This window comes from Pinus tabuliformis, chromosome 6 (genome assembly GCF_031772625.1).
Source record: "Pinus tabuliformis cultivar Carrire ecotype Pingquan chromosome 6, CPIR1, whole genome shotgun sequence".
Taxonomy (NCBI): domain Eukaryota; kingdom Viridiplantae; phylum Streptophyta; class Pinopsida; order Pinales; family Pinaceae; genus Pinus; species Pinus tabuliformis.
The window spans coordinates 503,389,267-503,416,129 of NC_142292.1; the positions used below are offsets into that span (position 1 = coordinate 503,389,267).

At 39.6% G+C, this 26,863-nt stretch overlaps 1 protein-coding gene and 1 pseudogene across 3 annotated transcripts in view; one reads left to right on the plus strand and one right to left on the minus strand.

The window, feature by feature from the left end:
• Positions 1–26,863, plus strand: part of LOC149259522 (neurochondrin family protein) — a 411,338-nt gene that overhangs the window by 180,439 nt on the left and 204,036 nt on the right. For all 3 annotated transcript variants that reach the window (XR_016257650.1, XM_089418637.1, XM_089418634.1), the window contains exons 10-11: positions 10,970–11,061; positions 11,164–11,219. Coding sequence is in view for 2 of the 3 variants with exons in the window: in XM_089418637.1 (XP_089274763.1) it covers positions 10,970–11,061; positions 11,164–11,219 (148 nt within the window). In the remaining variant the exon portion in view is untranslated. The remainder of the gene's footprint in view (positions 1–10,969; positions 11,062–11,163; positions 11,220–26,863) is intronic.
• LOC149259524 (uncharacterized) lies at positions 5,426–6,460 on the minus strand (annotated as a pseudogene).

A 26,863-nucleotide genomic window follows, 5' to 3' on the forward strand; every position in this document is an offset into this window, starting at 1 on the left:
GTCATTAGCTTTCATATTCACAATATAACCATTCTTTCGTGTATTGTTTGTGCATAAAACTCATGACTTTAAATTGCTAACAGACACTTGATATTTGATCTTACGAGCACATATCGTTATGTTCCAAACTTTCATTGATCTGAATGTGTTTGCTCCAGTAACAACTAACTGGGTTATTGTCTTACTTGGTAACAAAATGCATCATATGGATAGTCATTAGCAAAGACAAATCTCAATTCCTTCTTTTTAAGAACGCTGTTACTTGTTGTGTTCTTTTATATATAAATTGATTGAAATACCTAGCTCAAGTATGGTGTGCAACACGTTTGGGGAACATATTTTGAACTGAACATTACCTTTAACAATAATACACCGAACATTGCTCTATGTTTAAATAGTAGTACTCTTTCAATACCTTGGCCCTATGGGTTGAATTTATGCTCATGGAACCTTTGCTCAGGTTGTGTTCATCACTTATCTATTTGCTAAATTAGGTCTGAATGTTACGTAAAAGCTTAGCTAATACAGCTACTAATGCTTTAAAATTTAGAAAATATGTTAACCAAAGGACCAACCAGCTGAAACAAGAAGAAAATTTCCACGAAAACAAAACATATGAGAATAGATAATTTGGAGCAGATTGTAATCAAATTGGGTGCAAATCCAAATGATTCCTCTTCAATACAAGCCTTGATTAGATCAAGAGTTACAGATATTCAAGTGCTCAGGAGAAAACTCAAAATATCAGCTTTAGAACATGTTCAAACACCAGAGACAGTACAGAAAGAGAAACAACAATTGCTATCCCTGATTATCGACCAAAATAAACAGATATGAAAACAGGATCAAAAGTTAAGTAAAAGAGAAGAGTGAGCATATATGTGCAGCAATCACTACTGAAGCAACGACTACAGAGGGGGATCCATCAGAGAAGTTAGCAGAGACTTTGTCACGTCTGAGCATTAATATCAAGAAATTGAAAATATCAAAAAGATGCTTTCTATAAAGGATAATAAGATAAGGGATTTCAAGGATGAATTAGTAGATAAAAATGCGATCATAAATAAGGAGCAAGAAATAAAGGCTAAAATGCAAAAAGAATTTGATTAGTTCAGAAACCAATTAACAGGTACACAGTCACTTGGGGTAATTTTTGAGTAAGGAAGATATTATATGTGACTCTTTAGAGGTCTCTTTTGAATGTTATTTGTCCACTGTATATATTTTCTGAAGTAAAAACTATTAAGAAAACACCTACAGAAGTTTTCATACAACTTGAAGAAAGGTCTCATAGAATAATTTATACAAACTCAAATATATCTCCTATGTCGAGAAGTCAAAGAGAAATATCTACGCTGTTGACAGGTACAGAGGAGTGAGTCCCCTAGTAATTATAAAGGAGGATGACTAAACATTAAAATGAATATCTAGAAGATTGTAAGAATATAAACATCATTACCCATTGTTTGTTATAGGAGCATAAATAATAATAAAAACGAATCCATCCAAGCAAAGTATACAAATACAAGAGAATAACATCAAAATATTCAAGAAAGTACTTATCTCTAGAGAATATGTCAACTCCTTTTGTTCAACTCTTCAAGGAGTTAATCTCGTCCATATTATCATCATCAGGAAGTCCATATCCTCAAGGAATTCACAGCTTCAAGTAGCATCTGCTTTAAATCTATGTCTTTTTGAATAATTTTAAGTATATCATACAATGTTGCAAATATCATGTAGGTGCTTACATCACCCAGGGACTGTAAGGACTTAGGAAACTCGTAAAAATATCAGGGAAATGAAAATGTTGACAAACTCAAATCAAATTATAATATTCCCCTTTTTTTCTTTTTTTTTTTTAAGCTAAAAATAATGAAGTTACATTCACCTTAAATGTTTTCAACATGATCCAAAATAAAATAGGTAAAGAACATGTCTAATTTTCAAGGACATTTCCGCTTGATAGAAGATGAATCTAATTTTCAACAGATTTTTAGATAAAAGCTAAGTGGCATAACCATATATTTAAAAGAAAAAGGGTTCCAGGTATAAGCAATTCACAGAGGTAACTGCAGAATTCTGGTAGAAATCAAAACTACAATTATCCCAAGGAACCGGAAGGGACAGAGTAATAGTCACCTTATCAATTTAGAGATACACACTAAGGTAGCTGATAGACCCAAACATTAAGGTTAGAAGACCAGAGAAAGGCTAGATTAGACTATAAACAACAACAGATAATGGTTCAAAACCATGAGGAGCATACCATCTCACTTAAATAGTTATCCAATGCAATCCAGATCTTATATAATTTATATAAAGATGTCTGTAAGCTTCAAACTAAAATGCTTTCAGAGGAATTTGCTTTTTGACAAAAAAATAAAATAAAATAAAAGAGCTTGCTATGGTACTCTAAAGTCTAAACCATTTAGGGGATAAGTATCCCTGAAATAAATGTTTCAGAGAAGTCAAATAGTCAGAATATTTGCTGCCTTAAATATACCGATGACACTTCCAAACTGATGTGAAGCAAGTCTAGAATCTATAGGAAGAGGACATTATCTTTTCACACACAACTACGAGTAAGCACATTAAATCTCCGAACGGTAGAAAAGATCTTTAATAGCATTTCCTTATGTTAAAGTTCTAGCCTTGTAGCAGTATCTACAAATCTTGGATTTGCTTCATGGTATTTGTTTTCCATATATCTCTGTTATGTGTTTTAACATTATTTATCTCTCATTCAAATGTATTGTATCTAAAATTTTTTAAGAAGGTTGTTGTATCTGAATATGAAACTATATCAGGCTCCATATCTGTATGATGTATCCTGGTAACTTACCGGTAACAGTTTGACTATAGGAATGCAAACAATAATAATAGTGACAGTAAGATGAGAAATCTTCCTAGACAAACACGAAAGGCACAAAAAGTTGAGCCTAGAAGCCCATCAAAGGCTAGATGAGCATTTCTTATCAATGAATTGTGCAATGTAATACAAGATAATTCTATAATAGGTTTGGTTATGGTAGCAAATAATCTTAATATTTTGGTTAAATCATATAGAAAATAAAATGAGCATGCAAGAAATTTACGGCTAAAAGTTTTAGTTATGGTTAATTATAGCCTTTTAACCACAGTTCTCTTTTGTCAAATTTTTCACCAGGGACAAATGTGGCAAAACATGGTCAAATTTAACCAGATTCAATCAAGATCGATAAAATTAATTGCATCAATCAGTGATTGTTGTCGATAACAGTTGGAAATAGTCAGTAAGGCTAAGTAGTGAGAAATATAACAAGTATAGTACACCAAAGGTGTGGTGTCAGTGATTATTAAACTACAAATAGTAATGTTGCTTTAGCAGAAATTATCATTATACAACTGTAACTATTCATTATGCAATACAGAATAATAATCTTTGACGATGGAAAACTTTGTTAATGATTTTGTAAATTTAGTGTTTCAAGCCATATGCCAGGATAAATACAACTTCAAATATCAAGAAATTTATCAATCCTCAAAAGCTAAAACAAACTTTTCAATATCTGTTTGAAGTGAGACTCCACTACAACACTGTGACAAGCAAATGGAAACTTTTAAATAAAAAGTGCCTCTCCTCAAATCTAAAGCAAATTCACTCATTTACAAAGTTGAAAAGATAGTGATGAAAACCCAGTAAGGAACTAAGGAAACACAAATTCGACTTTGTAAAATTCATGAACAAATTTGAAAGATTTAAAGTTAAAAGTGCAACTATGACAATGACTGGCATTCTATTCTTAATGATGATGAAGAAAACAAGTTTGTTAAATTAAGGTCCAAAGACCAACAAAACATCTCTCAATAAACCACCAAAAGTAAACCATAACAATTGAGAAATACAGAGATTGTTCTACAAGTTCATGTTGAACAAGGAAATAGATATTGTCTCTTCTGTGTGAAATGCAACCCAAATAACGAAAAAGAGAACAATGTGCAATTCTTTCTAGCTCTATCATGTAAATTAACATGCTGCACAAACTAAATCACTAACTCCATTTAATTTATCAAAATGCTCGGAAGGAAAGCAATTTTCTGATAAAAAAAAACACAAGTTTGAATACTGTACTAACCTTTGCCAAACTTTAGTTGATAAAATGAACCCAGGAGCAAACAGAGGATCTTCAACTGCCCGTGAAGAAAAGAGAGATCAGGTTGCCAACGAAGATATGGTTGTATCAGAATCACCTTAGCAATGCATTCTGGATAATTCACTTTAACCAGACACTGCAATTCAGGTCACGCTATGGATGCCAAGTCTCAGAAAACAACCTCGATGCCATTTACCCTGCTAAATCTCTCTATTGTTTCATCCTTCAAGCCATCCTCAGTGACAGAATCCCTTTCCAGAATTTCGTTAGGGAAGTTACTAATAGCCTGAAACTTGCCATCTTTACAAAGTCCCTTAACCAATGCACTGTGAGTACATACGTCTGGTAGAATACCTTTATCCACCATCTTATTGTGTAGTCTTAGAGCCTCCTGCAAATTATCTCGCTGTGGGCACAAGACTTGAATGTAACTACAGGCATGGCAGAAACTTGATCAAACCAAACTATACCCTTCTTCGAGCTTGTCAAGGAAAGCCTAGCATAATGATCTGTTGCTGTAGCTTTTAAAATGAACTCCTTTTTTGTCCAGTCTTGAATTTCAAAACTGCTAGCAATGATACTCGAAGAAGCCAAAATGTTGAGTCCGTCTGAAGATGTGAAAGAAATTGAAAGATTAACTGGCCTAGTAGACCTTACCCACAAAACAACATGATAGGATTCACCCTCTTCAATATTCATTCCCCAGTAACCAGGATTATAAACTCCAACTCCCCCAACAGGACACTGGTTTGGCCCTTCACTATCACAAAGAATTTCCATCCGCAGGGCAATTTTATTGAGTTCAAAGAGTGATGACCGATCTGTCGCCAGCAATACAGATCCTTCATCACCAATGGGTGACCATGGATCTATATTTGATGGTGTGTTAGGGCCCCCAACTTCAAATCCTCTATTGCTTACAAGCTCTGCCCACAACCCACCAGCTCCAGCATGATTTATCTCCTCGAAAAATAGTCCAAACAGAGTGGAAGGTATCTGTCTGCCGGGCTGTCCTGCTTCCACGTTAAAAAAGACCGTCTGGTTCTCTTGCTGCGCTCCAACTCCATTTCCAGCGCACCATAAGACCCCCAAGGTGATCAAATACTTCAAAATTCCATATTTCTCTTCCATTTTTCAGAATTTAACGAGCAATATTAGCGAGAACGCACAAACCAGAACAAAGCCGAGAGATTCGGCACTCAATTCAACTCGTAGTGTACCTGACCGCAAAATTAATGCAGATACAGCAATTCTTGAGCAATCGTTAACAGATACACGAAAATATCTGTTCAGGGCCTCAAATTATACGACAGATGCGGAAAATACAATCTTTCTGGGACTTTAAAGGTTTCCGTTCTAAATCCATCGGCTCTTTCCTTAAATTCTTCAATACTCACGCCTTGCTGAAGAACCCTGAAGCTGTTCCAATTGATGAGCCCGCCTGTTATTCCCTTCAATTCATCAAAAAGAATTGAAGCATTTAACCAGAAATTCGTGAGCATCGACGTCAAATTTTCGATCAAAGCAGTCTTTGCAATCCCAGCGCTGTTAATTTGCAGCAAAAGGGAACATTTTGAAGTTCGCCATGTTCCTTCCTGAACCAATGCCAGAGGATTTATAAGAAAATCCGAATGGAAAACAACTCTAACCTCAAATGAAGGAATGATGCACATGAAAATCTAGGTTTCACATTTGGCGCAGCCTTCATCACGGAAATCTTAACATCTGATTCATTCGGTGTTGGACATAAGTCTACAGCTAACACTCGTCGAACCACAAATGTGAAACAATTCCGTGAGGATTTTCCACATTCGATGAAACCTTAAACCGTTTCTGGGCAAAAGCTTTTTGGAAACATAATCCATCATGAATGTTGAGGGCTTCCCAACAACAATAGGTTCTTTCTGAGTTGACCCTCTTAATGCACCAACCATAGAACCACCATCTGCCCATTCTTGAGCATGTCCAAAGTTTCCGGCACGCCGGCAATTAAACTGTCGCCCTTCCATATCACGCCGTCACAGTCGAATATGAAAGTCTCCACTGAGTTTATCAATTCTTCCGCGTCGCTAAGGAGAGGAGCCGCTGCTTTGCCTGAACTATTGCGAGTGGCATTTGCCATTGCAGATATTGGCCTGGAGGAAGAGACCCGGAGAGCTCCGGCTTTCGAGGACGCGATATGCGAGGTCTTAAGACGATTGAATGAGGGAAAGAGCGTGATATCATGTAGCGATGGTCGATTATAGCACCGAAAGCAAAAAAAAAATCGATGTTGCCGTCGCAGCCACCATAGCTCCCTTGCTCAACATACTATGTGTTCTGGTTTCACGTCACCTGCCATATCTTAGCATTTCTGGTGGAACAAATATGAGGTGGCTGGGATACTGAGACATGTTGTGCAGTGAATCGAAGCAACCACAAAATTGCGTAGGGCCACTGAGGTCGCAGGGTTTGAACGAACGCTCTGATACCATATGTAGTGGCCTTACTAAATAAAGAGCCATTACTGAACTGTGAAACTGTAAAGATTGCTGAACTGTGAAACTGTAAAGATTGCTGAACTGTGAAACTGTAAATATTGTTGAACTGTGAAACTGTAAAGATTGCTGAACTGTTTGAAATGGTATTATTGATTTGATGAAGTACTTACCTGGCCTGCTACGGCTGTTGCAGTGAGGGTGCTTCAGAACTGCTCCAGCGCTCTCATTACCGAATGACCAAAACCACCCAGCCAAACCGAATATACCTAGATACTCGATCCAGTATGCTTCTCAACCGATGCATACCATTCCCCCGTGCCCAGAAACTTCCAAAACAAGCAAGGCTCAATAGTTCCGATTCATAACAGTATGTATAAATTTCTCCTTCCTCCTCCAACAGCACCCGAACAGCACCCGAATCGGTTTTCCCCACTCACAGCAAATAGCCTCTCAGGCCAAGAACACGGACCCCCCCTCTTCCCTTTCGGCCTCTCCTTATGTACCATTTAATAGCGGTGGTTGCTCTCTCCACCTATGAGCCCACCGCTTCCCTTCTCAACGACACCTCTCAACATGCAGAGTCGTATCTTCTTAAGGATATTTGATATGTGCCATTTCACTTTTATTAAGATTTTTATAAGTTTAAATTAAAAGTCCTAAGTTCATACATAGGGGCTTTATTTGATTTAATTTATCTCTTTAATAATTCATTCACATACTTTATTTAAAAATTGCTCAAAATAGATAATTATATAACCTGATTTTAAGAATTTACATAATTCTTTACATTTATTTTCTTTATAACCCTTTTACTTTACACTTTTAAACTTAATAACATTGGTAATCGCTCATTAATCATGAGGCATTAAGTAATATGTGCTAATGGCTGAATGCGACTTTTCTATATGACGGAGTGTCAGGATATTTAATATTTTAAGCAATTTAGAATATAGCTACTAGTGCAGTGCATGCGATACATGCATATGTAGCTATCATATGCATGCATCGTATGCATGCTAATATTCTCGTGCTCTCTATATTAATGATGGGTCATTACAGATAAGCAGAGCATGTCATATGATGAGTCTTATCTCCAAGTCTTGCATTGTTTATCTTCCAAGGATTTATGGATTTGTAGGATTAACTGTTTCTAACAAAAATCTTCTAGGCAATGCTACTAACACAATTTCAGTCATAGGTCCACTGGATCTGTCTTGCTTTACTATTTTGAGGACTCTACAGAGAATTTTCAGCTTGTTTGCATGGATTTTATTTTTATGCACTGTAATATTTGTCATTATGGACATCCTATATGCAACACAGCTTAGCGGCTTCTTTTGAGATCTTCGGCAGATAGCCCCTTTGCCCAGTTGTGGAACTGTGTTGGTATTGGGACTGTTATCACTTGAAACTGTCCAGTTCCATGAACACTGTCACCATGTACTCTTTTGCTGCATTTCAAATTAGTACTTGTTAACCACAAGGGAGACTCTCGGTGATTTCAGGGGTCAAATTACAATGTAATAAACAGTAACACTCAAATCAAACCTATAACTCGTTGACTTAAACAAATCTCTGCTTAAAATTGAAAAAAGAACGAGTAATAAACTATTTATGATGTGATAGTTATCTATGATTGAAATAACTAAATCTAATTCACTTATTTTATGAAAAATGTGCCCATAAAATGACAAAACAGATTTATAGAAAACTGTAAATGATTGTTTAGAGGCTGAAAATGGCACAGAATCCAATGTGGAAAATTAATATGGATTTGGACATGCAGCCCAATGCGACTATAATGATGAACACACTTTTATAAATACCAAAACAGAGAATACAGTGAATAATTATGATTGTTTTTATGAATTAGAGGCTGGTTTTTAATGTATATTTGGCTATTTTTTAAAATTTATATAGTATTATTATCATTTTTGTCTGGTTCAATGATAAAATGAAAATAACAATGAGATAATCTTGCTGTAATCTTTCTAAAAGAATGAAAATGATCTAATAGCCTACTTGAACATGGTTAAGATGCATATTATTTAATGTTTGATGTGAAAGTTCATTATAATGAGAAACCAAGAGCATAAAATTCTATAAACCAGTGCCTTTTAATGGAGACAAATAGATAGGAAGAAGATAGTGAATAGGATGGAAGATAATCCAAAGCCTACGACCTGAACCCTTGTAAGATTAAGATTAAACACAAGTGAAATCATAAGAAACTAGAAGTTTTAGACGTAAGGAACCTCTAGTAGTTGCCAATGAAAATTTATGTCTCTATTATGAAATGTTATATGTAGAACAAAACTTTTCAAGTTTAGACAACACACTTCAAGGTACAAATCAATTTTGCTGAAGACAGCAATACTGGTCATGTTTTGACACAACCAATCAATCACCACAAGCACTCCTCAATAATGCGAGGTTATGACCAACTTATGTGACAAATGAAACAATTATAAAATAATGAATGGTTATGCCATGTGTCCTTGCCAAAATAGTTGACAATGTCAACAAGCTTCAATGTGCCATCTCATAGTATGGAGTGTGCAAGAACTGAGTAATGCCTACTCAAATGGGCACATCTGGCCTCCCTAGGTGAGACATGTCATCATCTAGGGTTTGAATCTTCCTAAATATCCTCTAAATAATACACGTGGTTTCTCCAAGGTGGACATGCCATCCATCAAGCATGAACGTGTGTGAATTGGTGCGCAATGAGTTCTTAAGCTAGACGTCTCCTTCCTTAATGAACCAAGTAAAAACCTCCTCCAATGGCACATGTGGAATCATCATGGGAAGAGTCCCATCAGATAACATAAAAAGCTGTACAAGACAGTCTCTATATGTGGGATGCTTCACTAAGTAATGGAATAAGTGATGCCAAATATGTCCTCCAGTGGGGAACGTCTCCTCAACAACCTCTATGAGTCTATGCCATGGTATCCAAAGTGTAACCACTCCTCAAAAGGTGTACAAACAGTTACGTTCGAAGGTTGAGGAGTCAACCAAGCTATGGCATCAATCCACATGCAAGGTCAAATAAAGTCCATCTCCAGGTTAAAGGGGATGGCCCCATCACTTAAACAATTAGATAATATAAATTGTGAAGTACCTCAACATATGCATTAAAGAAATTGAGTGCTCCAGCTAAAGTCACGAAACCAAGTGTGAAAACAACCCACTTTAGCAAGGGTGTTCCTGCAGTAAGCCTCCAATCAAGTCAAAGTATGTGAAACTAGCTATTTAGAGGGCTAGGATCACCTAACATGCTTGCACAATAGGAACACTCCTCTAGGAGTGATAGTCCATGTCATCTTAAAATATTCCATATGTCAAAATTCCCTAATCAAGCTAGGGTGCTCAAACCAAAGTAAACTCTACTGAATAAAACCCCTCAAAAGACTGGAACCATGTGAAAAGAGTGATATATGCAAACCACTTTTCCGAGAGTGTGATGCCAACTATGCCAAGATGTAATCCGTATATGAAATAATCCCCAAATCACTAGGGTGCCTCCAGCAAGGTCATATCTCATCATCTAATATCAATGAAAGGGCTAGATCATCATAGAACAATATGCAAAATGAAGTGTTCTCTAGAGATGGTGAGCAAACATACCAGAAGCAACATCATGATTCTGAAATGAATCATATGAGAGCAAGCAAAGTCATGAAATATGAAAGGAACACCAATAGATGAGCCATCAGGTATGCTAATCCAACAGGGAGAAGTAAGTCTCCTTCAACACGAAACACCAAATGATAATATCATCTCCAAACAAACGGGTATAACAAGGTTGTCATAATGGGAAATAACTCCATGGAGGTGAACCCCCAGTCCATCAAAATCTCCTTAGGTGTCATCCTGCAAAACCCTGTCATTTGTGATAAAAATCACAAGTGAAACCCTCATACAATTTGAGGGGTAACAGCTCTTGATTGGCTGTGTTTTGGTTGCACTCTTCTAACAGTGTTGCTGCATCACTCCAGTGTGGAGTGCACTTCTAGAGTGAGAGTGGGATGAGATGGAGCGTAAGGGAATCTAATTAAGACCCCAAGGTTTTAAGGATAATACAGTTGAACTGTGGTTTAAAGAACCCAATGCCAGAAGGTAAAACCAGTTCTTCTGATTCTCATAGTGCTGATTTTCAACATTAATCTTGTTATTGACACCATCTCACTGATAGAGGATGCTTTTCTTTTAGTTGTCACCATGGACATCTGGAATTCTGCTCAGCATGCTTTGTGATATTTGTAGGCATGTTTGTTACTGATACAATGCATAATTATCAATTTTAATAAAACAATTGCAGAGTAGTTATGACTTATTTTATATGTGCAGGAAATTGCATCAGTGAATCTAGCATGGTTAAAGCGATGACTGCTTTGAATGAGTCCGTTGGGTTCATTTTTGACTTTCTATTAGATGCAAAGGTTTGTCTTGTACAACTTCATTTTGTAGTGCTTAGTGAATACCTTGTTAACAAACAACATTTCCTTCTATGCGACCTCCTTTGTTATGTATCTCTTATGCAGGCTCATGATTTGATGAAAGGTGATGATTTATTGGCATCTATCCGCATTATAGGCAGGTATGATGCAGATTAGGGTATTGATTTTGTTCATATGTACTTGATGTCATTGCTAAAAGAACAATTGTGTTCTCTGTTACCACCTATTTTGCATGGGGATTGGATTTATATGACATGGGCACATTTTTTTGAGCTGCCACCAATGGACCTACCTTATGATTTGATGGGGTTGATTTACCTTGAGCTTCCCTTCATACCACCAAGCCATTTGAACATGTGTTAATACAACCACCTTCATATTATTCTAGCTGATTTCACAATGCCTTGTTACTTGATTAAATTAGAGCCAATCAGCATACGGATTGAAGCTGTCAACATGGAAATTGGATTGATATGCATTTGGTTATTTGGTTATCAGTTTTCTTCGTAGGATGTGTGGTTGGATTCGACATGTGACATAAATTAAATGAGGGACAGAACCACCTAGCTACCAAATCGAGACGATGCATCTTGGTAGTGGGCCTTCTTGTTTTCCAGCCAATAAAAGGAAGTGGACGTGTTGTCGCTCAAATTGTACACATGAATGCGACAACGCTCATGCCAAGGGCTGTCACTCTAATGCCAACCCTCCCGTTTAAGTTGTCTCCCTATAGCAGGCTAAGGGGGATAGCCCCTATGGATGAAACGATGAGTTTGGTAGACACAACTGAATGGCATAGCAACTTGGTTGAAGATAATTGGCAAGTTAAGATTATTTAGCACAACTTGGTTAGATTTAAGAATTTCATAAGTATGAGACTAGTGTGAAAATTTCAAAATTGAAATCCTATTGCAGCAATTGACATTATTTCTTTTAACTGATAAATTAATTATTCAATTTATTGCTACGACAACATCGAAATAAACACACTGCAACCTTAAAAAATAAAAGCTGTGGAAATAAAATAGCGTTGTGTTAAATTTAGGTATGTTCTATGCTTAGAGCAATTTATTTCAATTTTCACAGTTAGCTCAATATCTCTCCAGATTAGCAATCATGTTAGCATTAAAGTAAACTGTAGATAGAACATAAACATAAATCGCAGAAGACAAGCCAAGACAAGAGGACACAAGATGTGGCGCTAGCCAGGGACAAACCCCAATGTGGGGAAACCCTTGATCAATTCTTCTTCTATGTTCTTCAATAGTTCAACAGAGAGAGAGAGAGAGAGAGAGAGAGAGAGAGAGATAGTACATTTACAACAGAAGTCAATAGTTTGACTTTCTAGATAAGAGAATAGATCATCTCTACATGAGATCAGTTGAAGACATGCTACTTCAACTGATTCTCCAAGGTGACTCCTTCACCTATCATTGTGCTGCATCTCGTCCATGTGCTGCACCTCACCATGCTGCACCATGTTGCACCCATCATTACTATGTTGCATCTCATCATGCTTTACCAATCATGACTGTACCCATCACTGTACTGCATCATGTACCTTTGCTGTCCCAATGTGCTTGCTGCACCATGCTTGCCACCATGTGCCTGCTGTACCTTGCTTAACATACAACTGTCCCAATGTGCTTACTGCACCATGCTTGCCATGTTGTCCCATTGTGTTTGCAGCACCGTGCTTGCTGCTGTCCCATTGTAGCATTGCTGTGCCATGCTGTTGTCCCAATGTGTTTGCAGCACCATGTACTTGCTACACCAAGTACCATTGTTGCTATCATGCTTCCCATGCATCTTGCTGCACTATCAATGTATACTTCATGGTGACCTTGCTGTCACATCTTATCATGGACTATATTGGTTCATAGTTAAGAATCTCTGTTTTTTATGTAGGATGGAATATGGGACAACTTTCATCATCAAGATAGATCGAACATTCCTCATACATAGGTAGCAACATCCATGCTTGTTCAATCTAGTTTGCTGTTGACTATTAGTGACAAATTGGTTTGGGGCACATACCTGTGGCCTTGATCTTCTCCAAGCTGCCCCAAACAAACCTTGGAAGACAACGGCTTGCTGAAGGTGAATTCCTCCCTTACTAGGTTGCTGCCTTAGGGCATATGACAGAAAAACAGCCCATGCTATTTCTTTGTTGTGGTGGTATGGCCTGCGGCCTACCACACAGAGTTGTTGTAGGATACGACCTCCTCCAAATGTGCCCAAACAGTCAGCGTTTTACTCATCTTCTACTCAGCCTAGCAGCCTATCCTTTCGGCCCTAGTTTCAGCCTTAAGACTTCCAAACTCAGCCTCCTGTAGCAGCCCTCTTCCACGCTGTTCCTTGACTCTTTCTGTTTGCGGTTAGGGCTTGTATTTGGCCTCCTCCTTGACTGCGTCTAGGGCATAGCTTGTGGCACTTGTTGGACTGTGGCTACGGCTTGTGGAGACCTTCTCTAGACAGCGTATAGGTTTTCCTTAGATAACCTATAAAAGGCTTCTCCTAGTAGCACTTGGAGTTGACTTCCAATGTCCTTCAAACCCTCGTTGGCCTATCTTCCTTGCTATGGCTAGGGCAGCTCCAAGAGTCATCCTTTAGGGTTGCGTAGAAGGCACCTTCATGATAGCGTATAGGATAGGGCATCCTCTAAGGTAGCGTATCCTCCTTAGGTCTCTCCTCCCACCAAAACCCAAAGACAAGTGGAGAGGAAGAGATCACCAAGAAGATTATTGTCTAAATGACTTGAAGTCCTCCTTTATTTATACTAAAACGTTGAGCACAAGTGGGGTTTATTTGGTTGCTGGCCGACCTTGACGAATTGTCCCATAACACAAATAAATTCATATCTCCATGAATACTTATCGGAATCGGATGATCTTTAGATCAATCCTACACCTCTCGATGAGAGGGATCCAAGAAAAATATCAACTGCCATTAATAAGATGACCCACATGGAGTTTGGCCCTAGTTTCCAATTTTAACACTCCCTCTCAACTAGGGAGAACTCCATCCGCTGATCCATATGTCCGACTGTACTATCTCTACCATCAGTGCCCTGCATTGCTCTGGTCTCCTGAGCTCTGGTCTGCTGAACCATGAAAAAGAAGAATTGATCGAGAATGTCTCATACCATTCTCTACTGACCCAAAGTTAGTTTCATCTGAGGAGAGTGTGCATACCACTCTTACTGACCCAAAGTCAGTTTTATTGATCCCAGATCAATATTACAAGAGAGCATCTCAAACCACTCATACTGATCCCAGATTAGTTACATTGATCCCAGTTCAATTACATTGATCTCAAATCAATGGAGGTCATCCTAGCATAGGGAGTATGGTAGATACAACGATGCGTCCATTGATAGTACTACTATGGTCCCTAACCCCATTTCCCTGCTCATTGATCAGATGAGAGGTACTTCCCATGAGTCTCAGACTGCATGGGTAGGATGCCTTGACAAGAGAACTAATCATCCTGTCCATAGGAGAACGAGTCATCCTGTCCCACAGTGGCCATGGGAGAACTAATCATCCCGGCCCACATGAGAACTAATCATCCTGTTCCATAGTTGTGACGGGAGAACTAATCATCCCGGCCCACAGGAGAACTAATCATCCTGTTCCATAGTTGCTACGGGAGAACTAATCATCCCGACCCATAGGAGAACTAATCATCCTGTTCCATAGTTCACCACCAGGGGAGGGTGAGTTGCCTTGTGGTCGTATGTTGCTCTAGTAAGTACCCCAAGCCCTCCAGAGGTCCCAGAGCTCAATGCATGCAACATGTAGGACCCTTATACGAAGGTCTCTCAATGACTCCAAGTCGTTTGGGAGAATCACAGATTTGACCTTTCCCTAGGGCTTTGACAAAGTGTCTGTGACCTGTACATCAGTCTCAATGCGATGGAGCTTCCTCGCTCATCAACGTACCATATCCCAGATTAGGTAGTACCTGATGTCTATTCGCTGGAGCAATCATCGAATACAAGATTCCTCAACAATCGAATCCCCCTTAGTTGACACAGAAGATCACGGTGGTATCCATCATGTGTACAAACATCTCACTGAAGAGCTTTCACAACCAGGCAGCTTAATACGATATCATAGTCATAGTTATGTGTACGGTCTTAGCGGTGCTTATAGAAATCGACTTCCGCTTCCTGCTCATCCATGATATCGAAGTAGAATCCAGAGAGAACCAACACTAAGAAGTGCTCTAGCGATCCTCCACACTGCCTGCCCAGTCAGCATTCAAATAATCATGCAGCGTCATATTTCAGACAGTGTATCTCAATCCATCAGAGATTGTGCCCTGAAGATATCTCAGAAGATTCTTGGCACCAATCTAGTGAGGCTCAACCAAATATGAGCTCACCATGCTAACTGCAAAGCATATATACAGACGAAAGTTCACCAAGAACATCAATGCCGATGAGTTTATGAAACTCAGAGGCATTTCCCAAATCTGGTTCAGCATCACCACCATATAACTTCTGAAAGTTAAGATCCTTGAGGTAGTCACGGACTTGCAGTTTACCATTCCATATCTGGAATCCAACTCCCTCTTACTTCTGCAAGTGAGAGGGTCTGCACCTATCAGAAATAGGTCTTTTCTTAGAAGGTGCTAGTATGAGAGGTCTATCATCCACAACCTTCAAATAATGGTATGGATCGGCTTCACTTTTAGTGAATCTCAGCTTCATCAGACAGCGATCAATCCTCTCATATTAGGCTCGAGGTGTTTTACTTCAAGCCATAGAGGGCTTTCTTCCACATGTATACATGAGATTCCCAATCATGAATCTCAAACCTCCTTGAGTTGTTCCAAACCTGTGGACCTGCTACATGAGGGGAATGGTCCCCTTGTGAGATTTTCCTTCGGTACATCTCAGACATGTACCTTCATGCTCCTTTTGAATTCAGGCATCCCAGTCATCATTTGACTCACATCGGGTAGGGCCCCATAAGTAGACCTCCGGTGCTATAGATCAGATGTGTCAGCTAATATGGTCCCCAATGGACCATCCTACAACTTGATACAAATTGCCAACCCTGAACTCAAAATCATCTTAGAAAATTTTATTTTTATAACATGTACCTTTCCATCGATGAATGCCACCTTGAAACCTTTGACTTCCATTGCCGAAATGGACACTAGGTTCTTCTTGTGATCAGGTATATAAAAGAGATTCTGTAAGTGAATCGAGTTACTCTCATTCAGTTGAGGGGTAACATTCCCTACACCCTTTCTAGAATAGGTGGCATCGGCTCCAAGTATAATCCCACGATTGTTTCTATCTCTACCAAATTAGAGAGAGCACCCTTCTATTCGATGGAGTGCCTTGAAGCACTACAATAAATAAGCCAGATTCCCAAAGAATCTGAAGGAGAGGGCCAATCACTTCTTTATCTTATCAGAAACAACATTTGATTCTTCATACCTGGGGTTCCTTGCTTTCTTGAAGAGTCAGCCATTACCTTGATGACCTGCACTGTCGTTCCTTTGATCATTGAAGATGTCCTAGGAATGATTGTCATCATCATCAAGTGATGTGTCCCTGCCATTTAGACACTCCTTCGCATAATGGCCGAACTTATTATAACCAAGGCATCTGCCTTTCCTTCCATCCTTAGATCCAAATTTCTCATTGAAGTGATCTTTAGGTAGGCTATCAGAAGCTTCCACTATGCTATTTTGATAATATTCTCTGCTTCGATTTCACCCTATGTTGCGGGGGAGCGCCCCCCCCCCCCCCGCGTTCCCGCTCCCATCCGTGCTCCGGGCGGGAGCGATTCGGGAGTGGGTCGGGAGCGTGCTCCCTAAAACATTTTTCGCTCCCTGCCTTTTCGGGAGCGTTTTGCCTTTTTTGCATTTTTTTTGTAGTAATGTTTGAAATGCAATTTTTTTTGAAAGAAACAAATAGTTTTTGAGTGGGGCAGCTTAATGATCAAGTCTAGGCCCTAGTATTGATATGCTATTCATGGTAATGTTAAATTCTTAAAGTAAAAGTGACATTCTCCTTAATATTCATTTTCATCCTTTTACTTAAATTTTTAACATTACCATGAAATGACTCAGGATGTTTGAGAGTGGTTTCGTCCTCATTGGATTTCATATGGAGAAAGTACAATTTTAGATTTCATTCAAAATCCAGCAGACTTCTCAGTTTTTCAGGATTTCAGGATTGGGGGATTGCAATGTTTCCATTGAATTTTGTCATGTATTAGGGTATGGAACTCGTATTTAATCAAGAGCACCAATCCCTCTATGTACCTTCATGTTAGTGACATTGGTTGTCGAACTCCTCTATCATGACCCTCCTAAAAATGTACGCATTTCTCAAACAAAATCCTGACTTGACATGCTATGCTTTTTCTATCTTATGTTAATGCTTAGAGGGTGATATTAATGACAAAGATCCCTATACAGATACAAAGGTAATGACAAAGATACCTCTGGATATTAATGCTTGGAGGGTGATATTAATGACAAAGATCCTGATTTTGCAACAAGACTAAAAAATTAGACATTTCTCGTGGTGGCAAGAGGCCCAAGCATAAGAAATGGATAATAGATTTACTTATCTTTTCTAGTTTCTAGTAGCTTTTATAACTATTGACTCTTTCATATTTATTATGATATTTATTTAAACAATATATGACAATTTAAGTTTGAAGTTGGCAATTATAACTCATTAGTAATGAATTATGAATATGATGCTTCATGAAAGTTGAAAGTTGTTTCATTTCATTTCATTTTATAACATTTCATTTCATGTTAGATATTATTTGTTGTAATGGTTACACTTAGCTTACGAGTACAACTTTGGTGATCAATGATGATAAATGTTATATATTGAATTTTGAAAGCTTGAAACTTTAAGATTGATGAATCATGAGACTCAATATGTTGTATGTTACTATGTTACTAACTTGCAGACGTGGTTGATGAAGATTATAACTTCTAGATGATTGTTGTTAATGGTTCAATCTATGTTTTTTTATGTTTTTTATATCTAATTCATCATTTTACATGTTTTTGTTGACATATATGTATAAAAAATTAAAAAATATAAAATATATATATATTTTTTAAAAATCGCTCCGGGATTCGCTCCCAAACCGGGAGCTTTTGAAAATGGTCGCTCCCGCTCCCGCTCCCAAGTAACATAGATTTCACCCTTGGTGAATTTGAAGAGGGATGAGGAATCCATTGATCCTTTTGTCCTTTCCCAACTGTCTTCGGTGATTGCTCTTTCACTCTTGCTTGGGCATTGTCTTCACCTCAGCTCTGATACCATGTTAAATTTAGGTATGTTCTATGCTTAGAGAAATTTATTTCAATTTTCACAGTTAGCTCAATATCTCTTCCAGATTAGCAATCACATTAGCATTAGAGTAAACTACAGATAGAACATAAACATAAATCACAGAAGACAAGCCAAGACAAGAGGACACAAGATGTGGCGCTAGCCAGGGAAAAACCCTAGTGTGGGGAAACCCTTGATCAATTCTTCTATGTTCTTCAATAGTTCAGTAGAGAGAGAGAGAGAGAGAGAGAGAGAGAGAGATAGTACATTTACAACAGAAGTCAATAGTTTGACTTTCTAGATAAGAGAATAGATCATCTCTACATGAGATCAGTTGAAGACATGCTGCTTCAACTGATTCTCCAAGGTGACTCCTTCACCTATCATTGTGCTGCATTCCATGTGCTGCACCTCACCGTGCTGCACCCATCTTTACTATGTTGCATCTCATCATGCTTTACCAATCATGACTGTACCCATCACTGTACTGCATCATGTACCTTTGCTGTCCCATTGTGATTGCTGCACCATGCTTGCCACCATGTGCCTGCTGTACCTTGCTTAACATACAGCTGTCCCAATGTGCTTAGTGCACCATGCTTGCCATGCTGTCCCATTGTGTTTGCAATACTGTGCTTGCTGTTGTCCCATTGTAGCATTGCCGTGCCATGCTGTCCCAATGTGTTTGCAGCACCATGTACTTGCTACACCAAGTACCATTGCTGCTATCATGCTTCCCATGCATCTTGCTGCATTATCAATGTATACTTCATGGGTCACCTTGCTGTCACATCTTATCATGGACTGTATTGGTTCATAGTTAAGAATCTCTGTTTTCTATGTAGGATGGAATATGGGACAACCTTCATCATCAAGACAGATCTAACATCCCTCATACATAGATAGCAGCATCCATGCTTGTCCAATCTAGTTTGCTGTTGACTGTTAGTGACAAATTGGTTTGGGGCACATACTTGTGGCCTTGATCTTCTCCAAGCTGCCCCAAACAAACCTTGGAAGACAGCGGCTTGCTGAAGGTGAATTCCTCCCTTACTAGGTTGCTGCCTTAGGGTATATGACAGCAAAACAGCCTATGCTATTTCTTTGTTGTGGTGGTATGGCCTGCAGCCTACCACACAACCTTGCTGTAGCATACGGCCTCCAAATGTGCCCAAACAGCCAACGTTTTACTCATCTTCTACTCAACCTATCCTTTTGGCCCTAGTTTCAGCCTTAAGACTTCCAAACTCGGTCTCTTGTAGCAGCCCTCTTCCACGTTGTTCCTTGACTCTTACTGTTTGTGGTTAGGGCTTGTATTTGGCCTCCTCCTTGACTGCGTCTAGGGCATAGCTTGTGGCACTTGTTGGACTGCGGCTAGGGCTTGTGGAGACCTTCTCTAGACAGCGTATAGGTTTTCCTTAGACAACCTATAGAAGGCTTCTCCTAGTAGCACTTGGAGATGACTTCCAACGTCCTTCAAACCCTCGCTAGCTTATCTTCCTTGCTGCGGCTAGGGCAGCTCCAAGATTCCTCCTTTAGGGCTGCGTAGAAGGCACCTTCATAACACTGTATAGGATAGGGCATCCTCTAGGGCAGCGTATCCTCTTTAGGTCTCTGCTCCCACCAAAACCCAAAGACAAGTGGAGAGGAAGAGATCACCAAGAAGATTATTGTCTAAATGACTTGAAGTCCTCCTTTATTTATACTATAAAACGTTGAGCACAAGTGGGGTTTATTTGGTTGTTGGCCGACCTTGATGAATTGTCCCATAACACAAATAAATTCATATCTCCATGAATACTTATCGGAATCGGATAATCTTTAGATCAATCCTACACCTCTCGATGAGAGGGATCCAAGAAAAATATCAACTGCCATTAACAAGATGACCCACATGGAGTTTGGCCCTAGTTGCCAATTTTAACCTGTTGGAACTAAGAAATGCTAGCACACACACATAAAAATTAACACCGTTGTTTTTGGACAAAAGTCCCCAAGAAAACCCAATGCGAGAAAACTGGTGCAACAGATGAGGGTTTTATTTTATTATGCAACAATGAAATCATAATACAATCTATGGATGCCAACTGGCAATCCAAACAACGAGTAAATGTGGCCAAAATTATTTAAGGGAAATTACCCTTCTTCCACAAGCGACCCTGACATGAATTCTCTTTAGAAACTTGTCCTTTTGGACTCTCTGCTTCAGCCTATGTGCTACTCTGCACAGACCCTTTGACGTCTAGCCTCTGAACGACCTCTGATGAAGTCGTTTTGCTTGTCTCTACTGAGGAAATTGCTTCTTCAGAACTCTGCCCGACCTCTGGAACTGAAAACAAATTTCTCTCCAGCAAAATCGAACTGCTTCTAAAGCAACTGCGCAATCCTCTGTGCTGCCTCACTGGGAATAACTCGGCCCCTTGCTGCTGCCTTTTTAGATCTGGAAAATATTCCTCCGGACTCACTGGCTCTGGCCCTCACTGACCTTGCTTCGATCTCTGGCTCTCTGGCAGCTGCTACTGCTCTTTGGATATCGATCTGCCAAGAAAATCGAACTACAGAAGTAATTTCTCCAAGTGCCCATTGACGTCCTCTTATAATCCACTGTTGGAGCACCAACGACCAAGATTAAATCTTAATCAATGGTTAGGATCATCTTGGAGTCTCTTCGTTTGAGTTTCTAGATTATTCACACCTTGACTTATTTAATTATGATTAATTAACCATATTCCCTAAGTTTAGACTTAGGAAATATTTAAAAATTGGTTAATAATCTAATTAAGTCATCTCTAGGTGAAATTTCCATAAACGATTTCTGGGTTTTGGAGATCTCTTGTATTCTAGCCTCCACCAAATTTTGTGGTTAGAACACATCTGATGCTACAAAAACTAACAACCAGTGCCGTAGGAGTCAAATTACTTGCACAATGAGAATTTAGATATCAAGTTACTGGATGAACAGTCACTGCTAGGATGGAAACTATCCTATATGAGATGTGACACCTAGAACTAAGTGAAATGCAAACTCTTGGCTAATTTTATATTAAAAGCCTATTCTAAGTGAATCCTTTCTCTCAATTGTTTTGGAGTTAGTCTCGAATGTAGGTTATGGAGAGAAACTTAGGGGAAGAAACCTATGGCTTTATTAACGATACCTCCCCTGGAGTTCTAACCACGTGAATGCCTCCGACACTACAGGGACTGTGGCCCTGACGATTGTAAGGTCATCGTGGTAACCAGAAGTGAAGGTCTAAACTTTACAAGCTAGGTGAGAAAGGTGGTCCTATCTTTCTATCAACCAAGCATAAGCTTGGAGGTACATTGATTAATGCACAATTAATCCTAGGATGAAGTGCAAGTTATGATTGATTGCCTTAAATGAGATTATTTAGATGGCTGAATAAGTACTTTCCGTTAAATGATTAGATGCTTATGATGTTCAATACGAAGTACATAGAGAGAAATTTTCTTAGAAAATTGGAAAGGCATAAATATTTTCTTATGTTGATAATTACTTGTGATATTCTTGTAACTTAATAACTTTCTTCATTTTCGTCTTTTATCTTTTTTTCATCAAGCAATCATCAAAACAAAACATGAAGATCAACAACACCAGATGTAGGCACTCAACTAGGGCTAAAACCCCTCTCTAGGGGAAAACCCAGTCAAAATCTTCCACTAATAAAATTTGCATAGACCAAGACCTTAAGACTAGACCAAAAGACCTACCTCCTCCACCGAGTCAACCTTTGAAGATGGTTATGCAAACTTCAGTAGTTTCCTCTTATCTAGTAGCTTCAACTCAACAATAGTCCATAATTTCGGCTCTCCTGCAACTATAGCTCCCTCGCACATGTGACACAAAGAGAGAGAAAATTTCGACTTCCTTTTGCTTGATAAAGTCTTCCTTCTCCTTCGCTAGGTCTTCCTCCTTCCTTGAATTTCGCACTCTCTTACTGCTTCTAGCTACTGTAGATCGGACATTAGTGAGTGTGCTCCAAATGAGGTCAAGTTGCTACCCTTATATAGTGAATCCGTGAGGTTGAATTCCCTTAATGAGGCCGACTTGTCCTTCTTGCGGCCAATTTGTTGGAGACCTAAAAGAACTATTTTATGTTAAAATTAATTTCTTTTTTGATAGATGAAGCCCAAGAAGGGTTTTTTACATGATGACAAGGACTAGGACTTTTGACATAAACCCTAGAAGCCTACAATGAAGGCTTTGACCTAAAAACCATTGACCCAAGCATGAAACCCATGCTTTAATAACTCAATTTCTTTTATAATAAAATTCTTTTTTCTTTCTTTTGACAAATTCATTTGAAATATACTTATGAAGACCGACACTAGTTACATTTTTCAACAAATATTAGGAGCAATTTCAATTAAAACAATGTAAGATTGAAACAATATCAGTAGAGTGCCCAAATAAATCACTTGATTAGCAATCTCAATGACGACAAGTGCTCTAAATAAATAACCAATGAGAAGCAAGGATGTAATATTCCTAATAGGAAAATTGACAACGATATTGAGCAAAAATACACATGCAAATAAAAATATTCAAAAAGCCATTAAAAACCCAGAATTTACTCTGGAATTGCGCCAAAATTCAGTCATTTTGTTATATATAAAGAGGAGTACAATGGATGAAATGTGTGCACCTGTTTCTGCCAGGGTAAGCTAGACAATCCCAGGTGAAACAACTCCTATAGAAGGTATTGTGCTGGCCCTGGAATCTCTGCACTACTAGCTGAAAGGAACCCTTGTTTGAGCCTCCAAAAATGCCCAAATAATTCCACCAAATTAATTTGGGGCTCTCCTCCAAAAACCCAGAAAAACCCCGAAAGGGTTTGGTTTAGTTGTGATGCTCCAAAATCACCCCGAAATTCTATGAGCTCCTACACTGCTAGAAAATTACGGCCTACAGAAAACTTGCCTCTGCAACCCCTCAAAAAGGCTGAGAAATCTCCCTAATCCACCTTCTCACACCCCTAACTCAATTCAGCCCCAAATTCCTCAAGCAAGTCTTCCCCACAATTATCTCCTCCAAAAACTGCACAACCCAAGACAACTACTGCGTAGGCCATTGTAAAGGAAATTTGACCTGGGCAAGGCACACTCCTAAAGGCTGCAACTCCCTAGAAATTCTCTGCAAAGTGGTTAAGGAATGGACCTGTAAAAGCTCACTGATCTCACTACTGGAATGCTCTCCCACAAGTCTGCGTGGCTTCTTTTTTGCATCCAGGCTGATGCAAGGGAAACTTGTGCCACCTGAAACTGCTCCCCCAAGCCTCTAAGAAATTATGGCAAAGCCTCCCTAGGGTGGCACTCATGGTCTACCAAAGAAAGGGTGAGAATTCCTCTCGACTGAAAAGCTAGAAGCCTAGAACACAATGGTGTAATTATCAAATTAGCAAAAGTCCCCAATAATTGCCCTCATCCTCCTATTTATATTTTTTGCCTTCCCAGCCCTTATGGGTCCCTCCACCAAATATTTTGACCTCCCTTAGCAAAATCGATTTTTCCTTCAGGGGGTGCGTATTTATTGAGGGGTGGCCCCCTCACATTCCAACAACTCCATGATTTTCCCCTTTTTTCTAAAATGGGTCCTTCTCTTTACCCAAAAATCAAGTCTTTGATTTATCCATTCTCCTAAGTTGTCTGCTAAAATATCTCCCAATTGCCAAAATTGCAAAAAACAGAAATTCTTCTTAACAAAATTAATTAATTTGTGGATATTACTATCCTTCCCACCAAAAATTGCTTGTCCTCAAGCAATGCCTAAACAAGCACCCTTTTAATTAGTTGACGCAAACAATCACTGCACACAATATCGGGGTTCCATATGTACCACCCAGTCATCCTTGGTCTCTGACCTGTCCTGCCAGGATCCCAAGCCATCCTGATCAGTGTGAGGCATCCCTTGCTCCCCTCGCTGTCCAGCTCAGCTAAGCACCAGACGCCCCCTGCATACTACCACTACGTAGAGCATCATGGTAGTATAAAATCCTGATCATCTCCTCATGAAACTACTTTATCAAAGAATCCCCCTCGTGTATCTTAGGATTGGACTCTTGAAGATGCAATCCAATCCCTGTGGGATTGAACCCCTGTCTGCCTGATCTTCCCCTGATCTCCTCTTGCTGATCACCCTGCCACACTAGTGAAGTGCCCACACCATCGACAAATCACTAAAACCCCATGGAAGATCTGGATGACCTACCCCTGTAAAACCAGCTCACCTCTATGGGTGGCTGAACTGCTAAGCCTTGCTATGCTAGAATACCTTGCCTGTCGTAGAATGAACCTATCCTACTGACATCGTGACACCCCTGCTTGAATGCTCAACATGCTTGTACCAGATCCTCCTCTCTGGTAACGCTTGGCCACTATATCCATCACGATCAGCGCTATGCCCCAACCTGCAAGGGCAACTCAGCAATGCTCAAGTCCCCCACTCCATGACTAGCCTCGATCCAGAACAACAACTGACCTTGCCATATGATGAAGGTCTTAGCGACTCCCCATGTGTCAGCCTGGGAAGGAATTGGATTACCCTCCATCGTAACCTTGCCCATCGAGAAGTGTGGTGATCCACTCGCCAACCGGGTCCTTGGATTTCCCAACCATACTAGGAGCTCACAACTCTCACTCCTCACGGGTTGTCACTGTGAAGCACTGCTACTCGCTAGAGGCCATCCGACCCTCATCTCTGACCCTAGTATGTATACTATAAGCGAACCCCAAGTATTAAGAATTTGTCCCAAGTATGCCAATTGGCCCTACTCTTACCAACCCATGCAGTGAAATCTGCTATCCAAACACCTAATGATACGGCTAGACACTGCTTGGAGTCTGGACACCCTCCTGTAGACAAAGTCTACCATCCATTATCCCTCAGGCTCCTGTAACGCCTCAGACTCTCTCGCCAAAAATGCATCATGCAGCTCCCTTGCAATCACCTTCCCAAGTGTGAGCCTAGGGGTGGAACATATGCTACCTCGACAATAAGCCACGCGATCCCTAAGCCTGTATCCGTAAGCTCGTGCATCCACCAAATGTCTCAACTAGAGAGTCTCATGCCCGCCCATGACACGTGGTGTCTCATCCAACTGCCTAGGGTGGGCCTCCCATGTCTTGCTGCCTAAACTGAGAGCGTTGAGGGGCAGCAACCCAAGGCTATGCAAATGTAAGCAACACTGGAGGATGATGGTTGGGTAGGTCCCCAAGGGTATGATAAAGAGTCTGCAGGGTGTGAAGATTCCTATACTCAATGAATCCCTAATGCAACAAAACTGAATTTACTTCTCCTACTTGATTTTAATATACATTATCAAGTTATTTTCTGAAAAATAGTGAAGTAAATTACTTTTGCAACCTAACAAATTTAATTTGATTACATGAAACAAGAAACTGATCAAAGAACAAGATACATAGGACACCATTATTTTTGGACAAAATAATCCCCGGAAAAACCCAATGCGGGAAAACCGATGTAGCATCTTTGAGGGTTTTATATTATTACGCAGTAGTTCTAAATACAATGTTGGATGCCCTCCCGACAATCCAGTTATAGAGAAAAATATAATGGCAGAAATCTGAGTGAGATTACCTCACTTCACTCGACAGTTTTCGACTGATCCGGCAGAAGAATTGGCAAACCCCCGACTATCTCTACGCTGGCTGTGCGTCAGCCTCAGAGGCTCTACGTCAGTCTTGCACTGTCTCTTCTGCCTCTTGGAGCTTTTGCGTCAACCTCTCTCGGTTGTTCTGGTAGCTCCTTGACAGTTCCGGATTTCTGCGTGAAGGCAGCTTCCCTTCTGCACTAGTCCTTTTGGCTCTGCGTCAAGCCTGCGTGGGCCCAGACTGGCCCAACGTCAATCCCTCTAGGTGCTGTGCTGTCTCCACTTGTGGCTCTCTGCCTCTCTGTTCAATATTTCCAAACTATCCTTGCCCCTCTGCTGTAGAATGATCACTTATTTCGAATTTCTCAACCTCCCAAGACCTTGAAATTTCGAACTCTAGATCAATTCATTCTCTCGGTATATTTCTAAATGAACCCCAAGCCTCTTCCTTATACTTTTCTAGTTGAGACTTCAACGACCAAGATTAAGTCTCTAATCAACAGCTAAGATTAAAAACTTGACTTGATCCGCTTTCTAGAACATTCTCACCCATATTTTGATTAATACTCATTAATACTTTAATTTTCCTAAGTTTAGACTTAGGAACCTCATTAAAAATATTAATTATTTTAATAAAATACAATCCGGGTGGAATTTCATCAAACGGTTTCTGGGTTCTTTAGAACTCATGTGCCTTATCCTCTCCACCAATTTTCATGGCTATAGCACATCCGATGCTACGAAAAACTAACACTCCCTCTTAGCCAGGAATGTGCTTTAGCAACAATGTCCAACTGCATGCTGCTTTGTCTCTGAAGCATCTCCTTTCTGC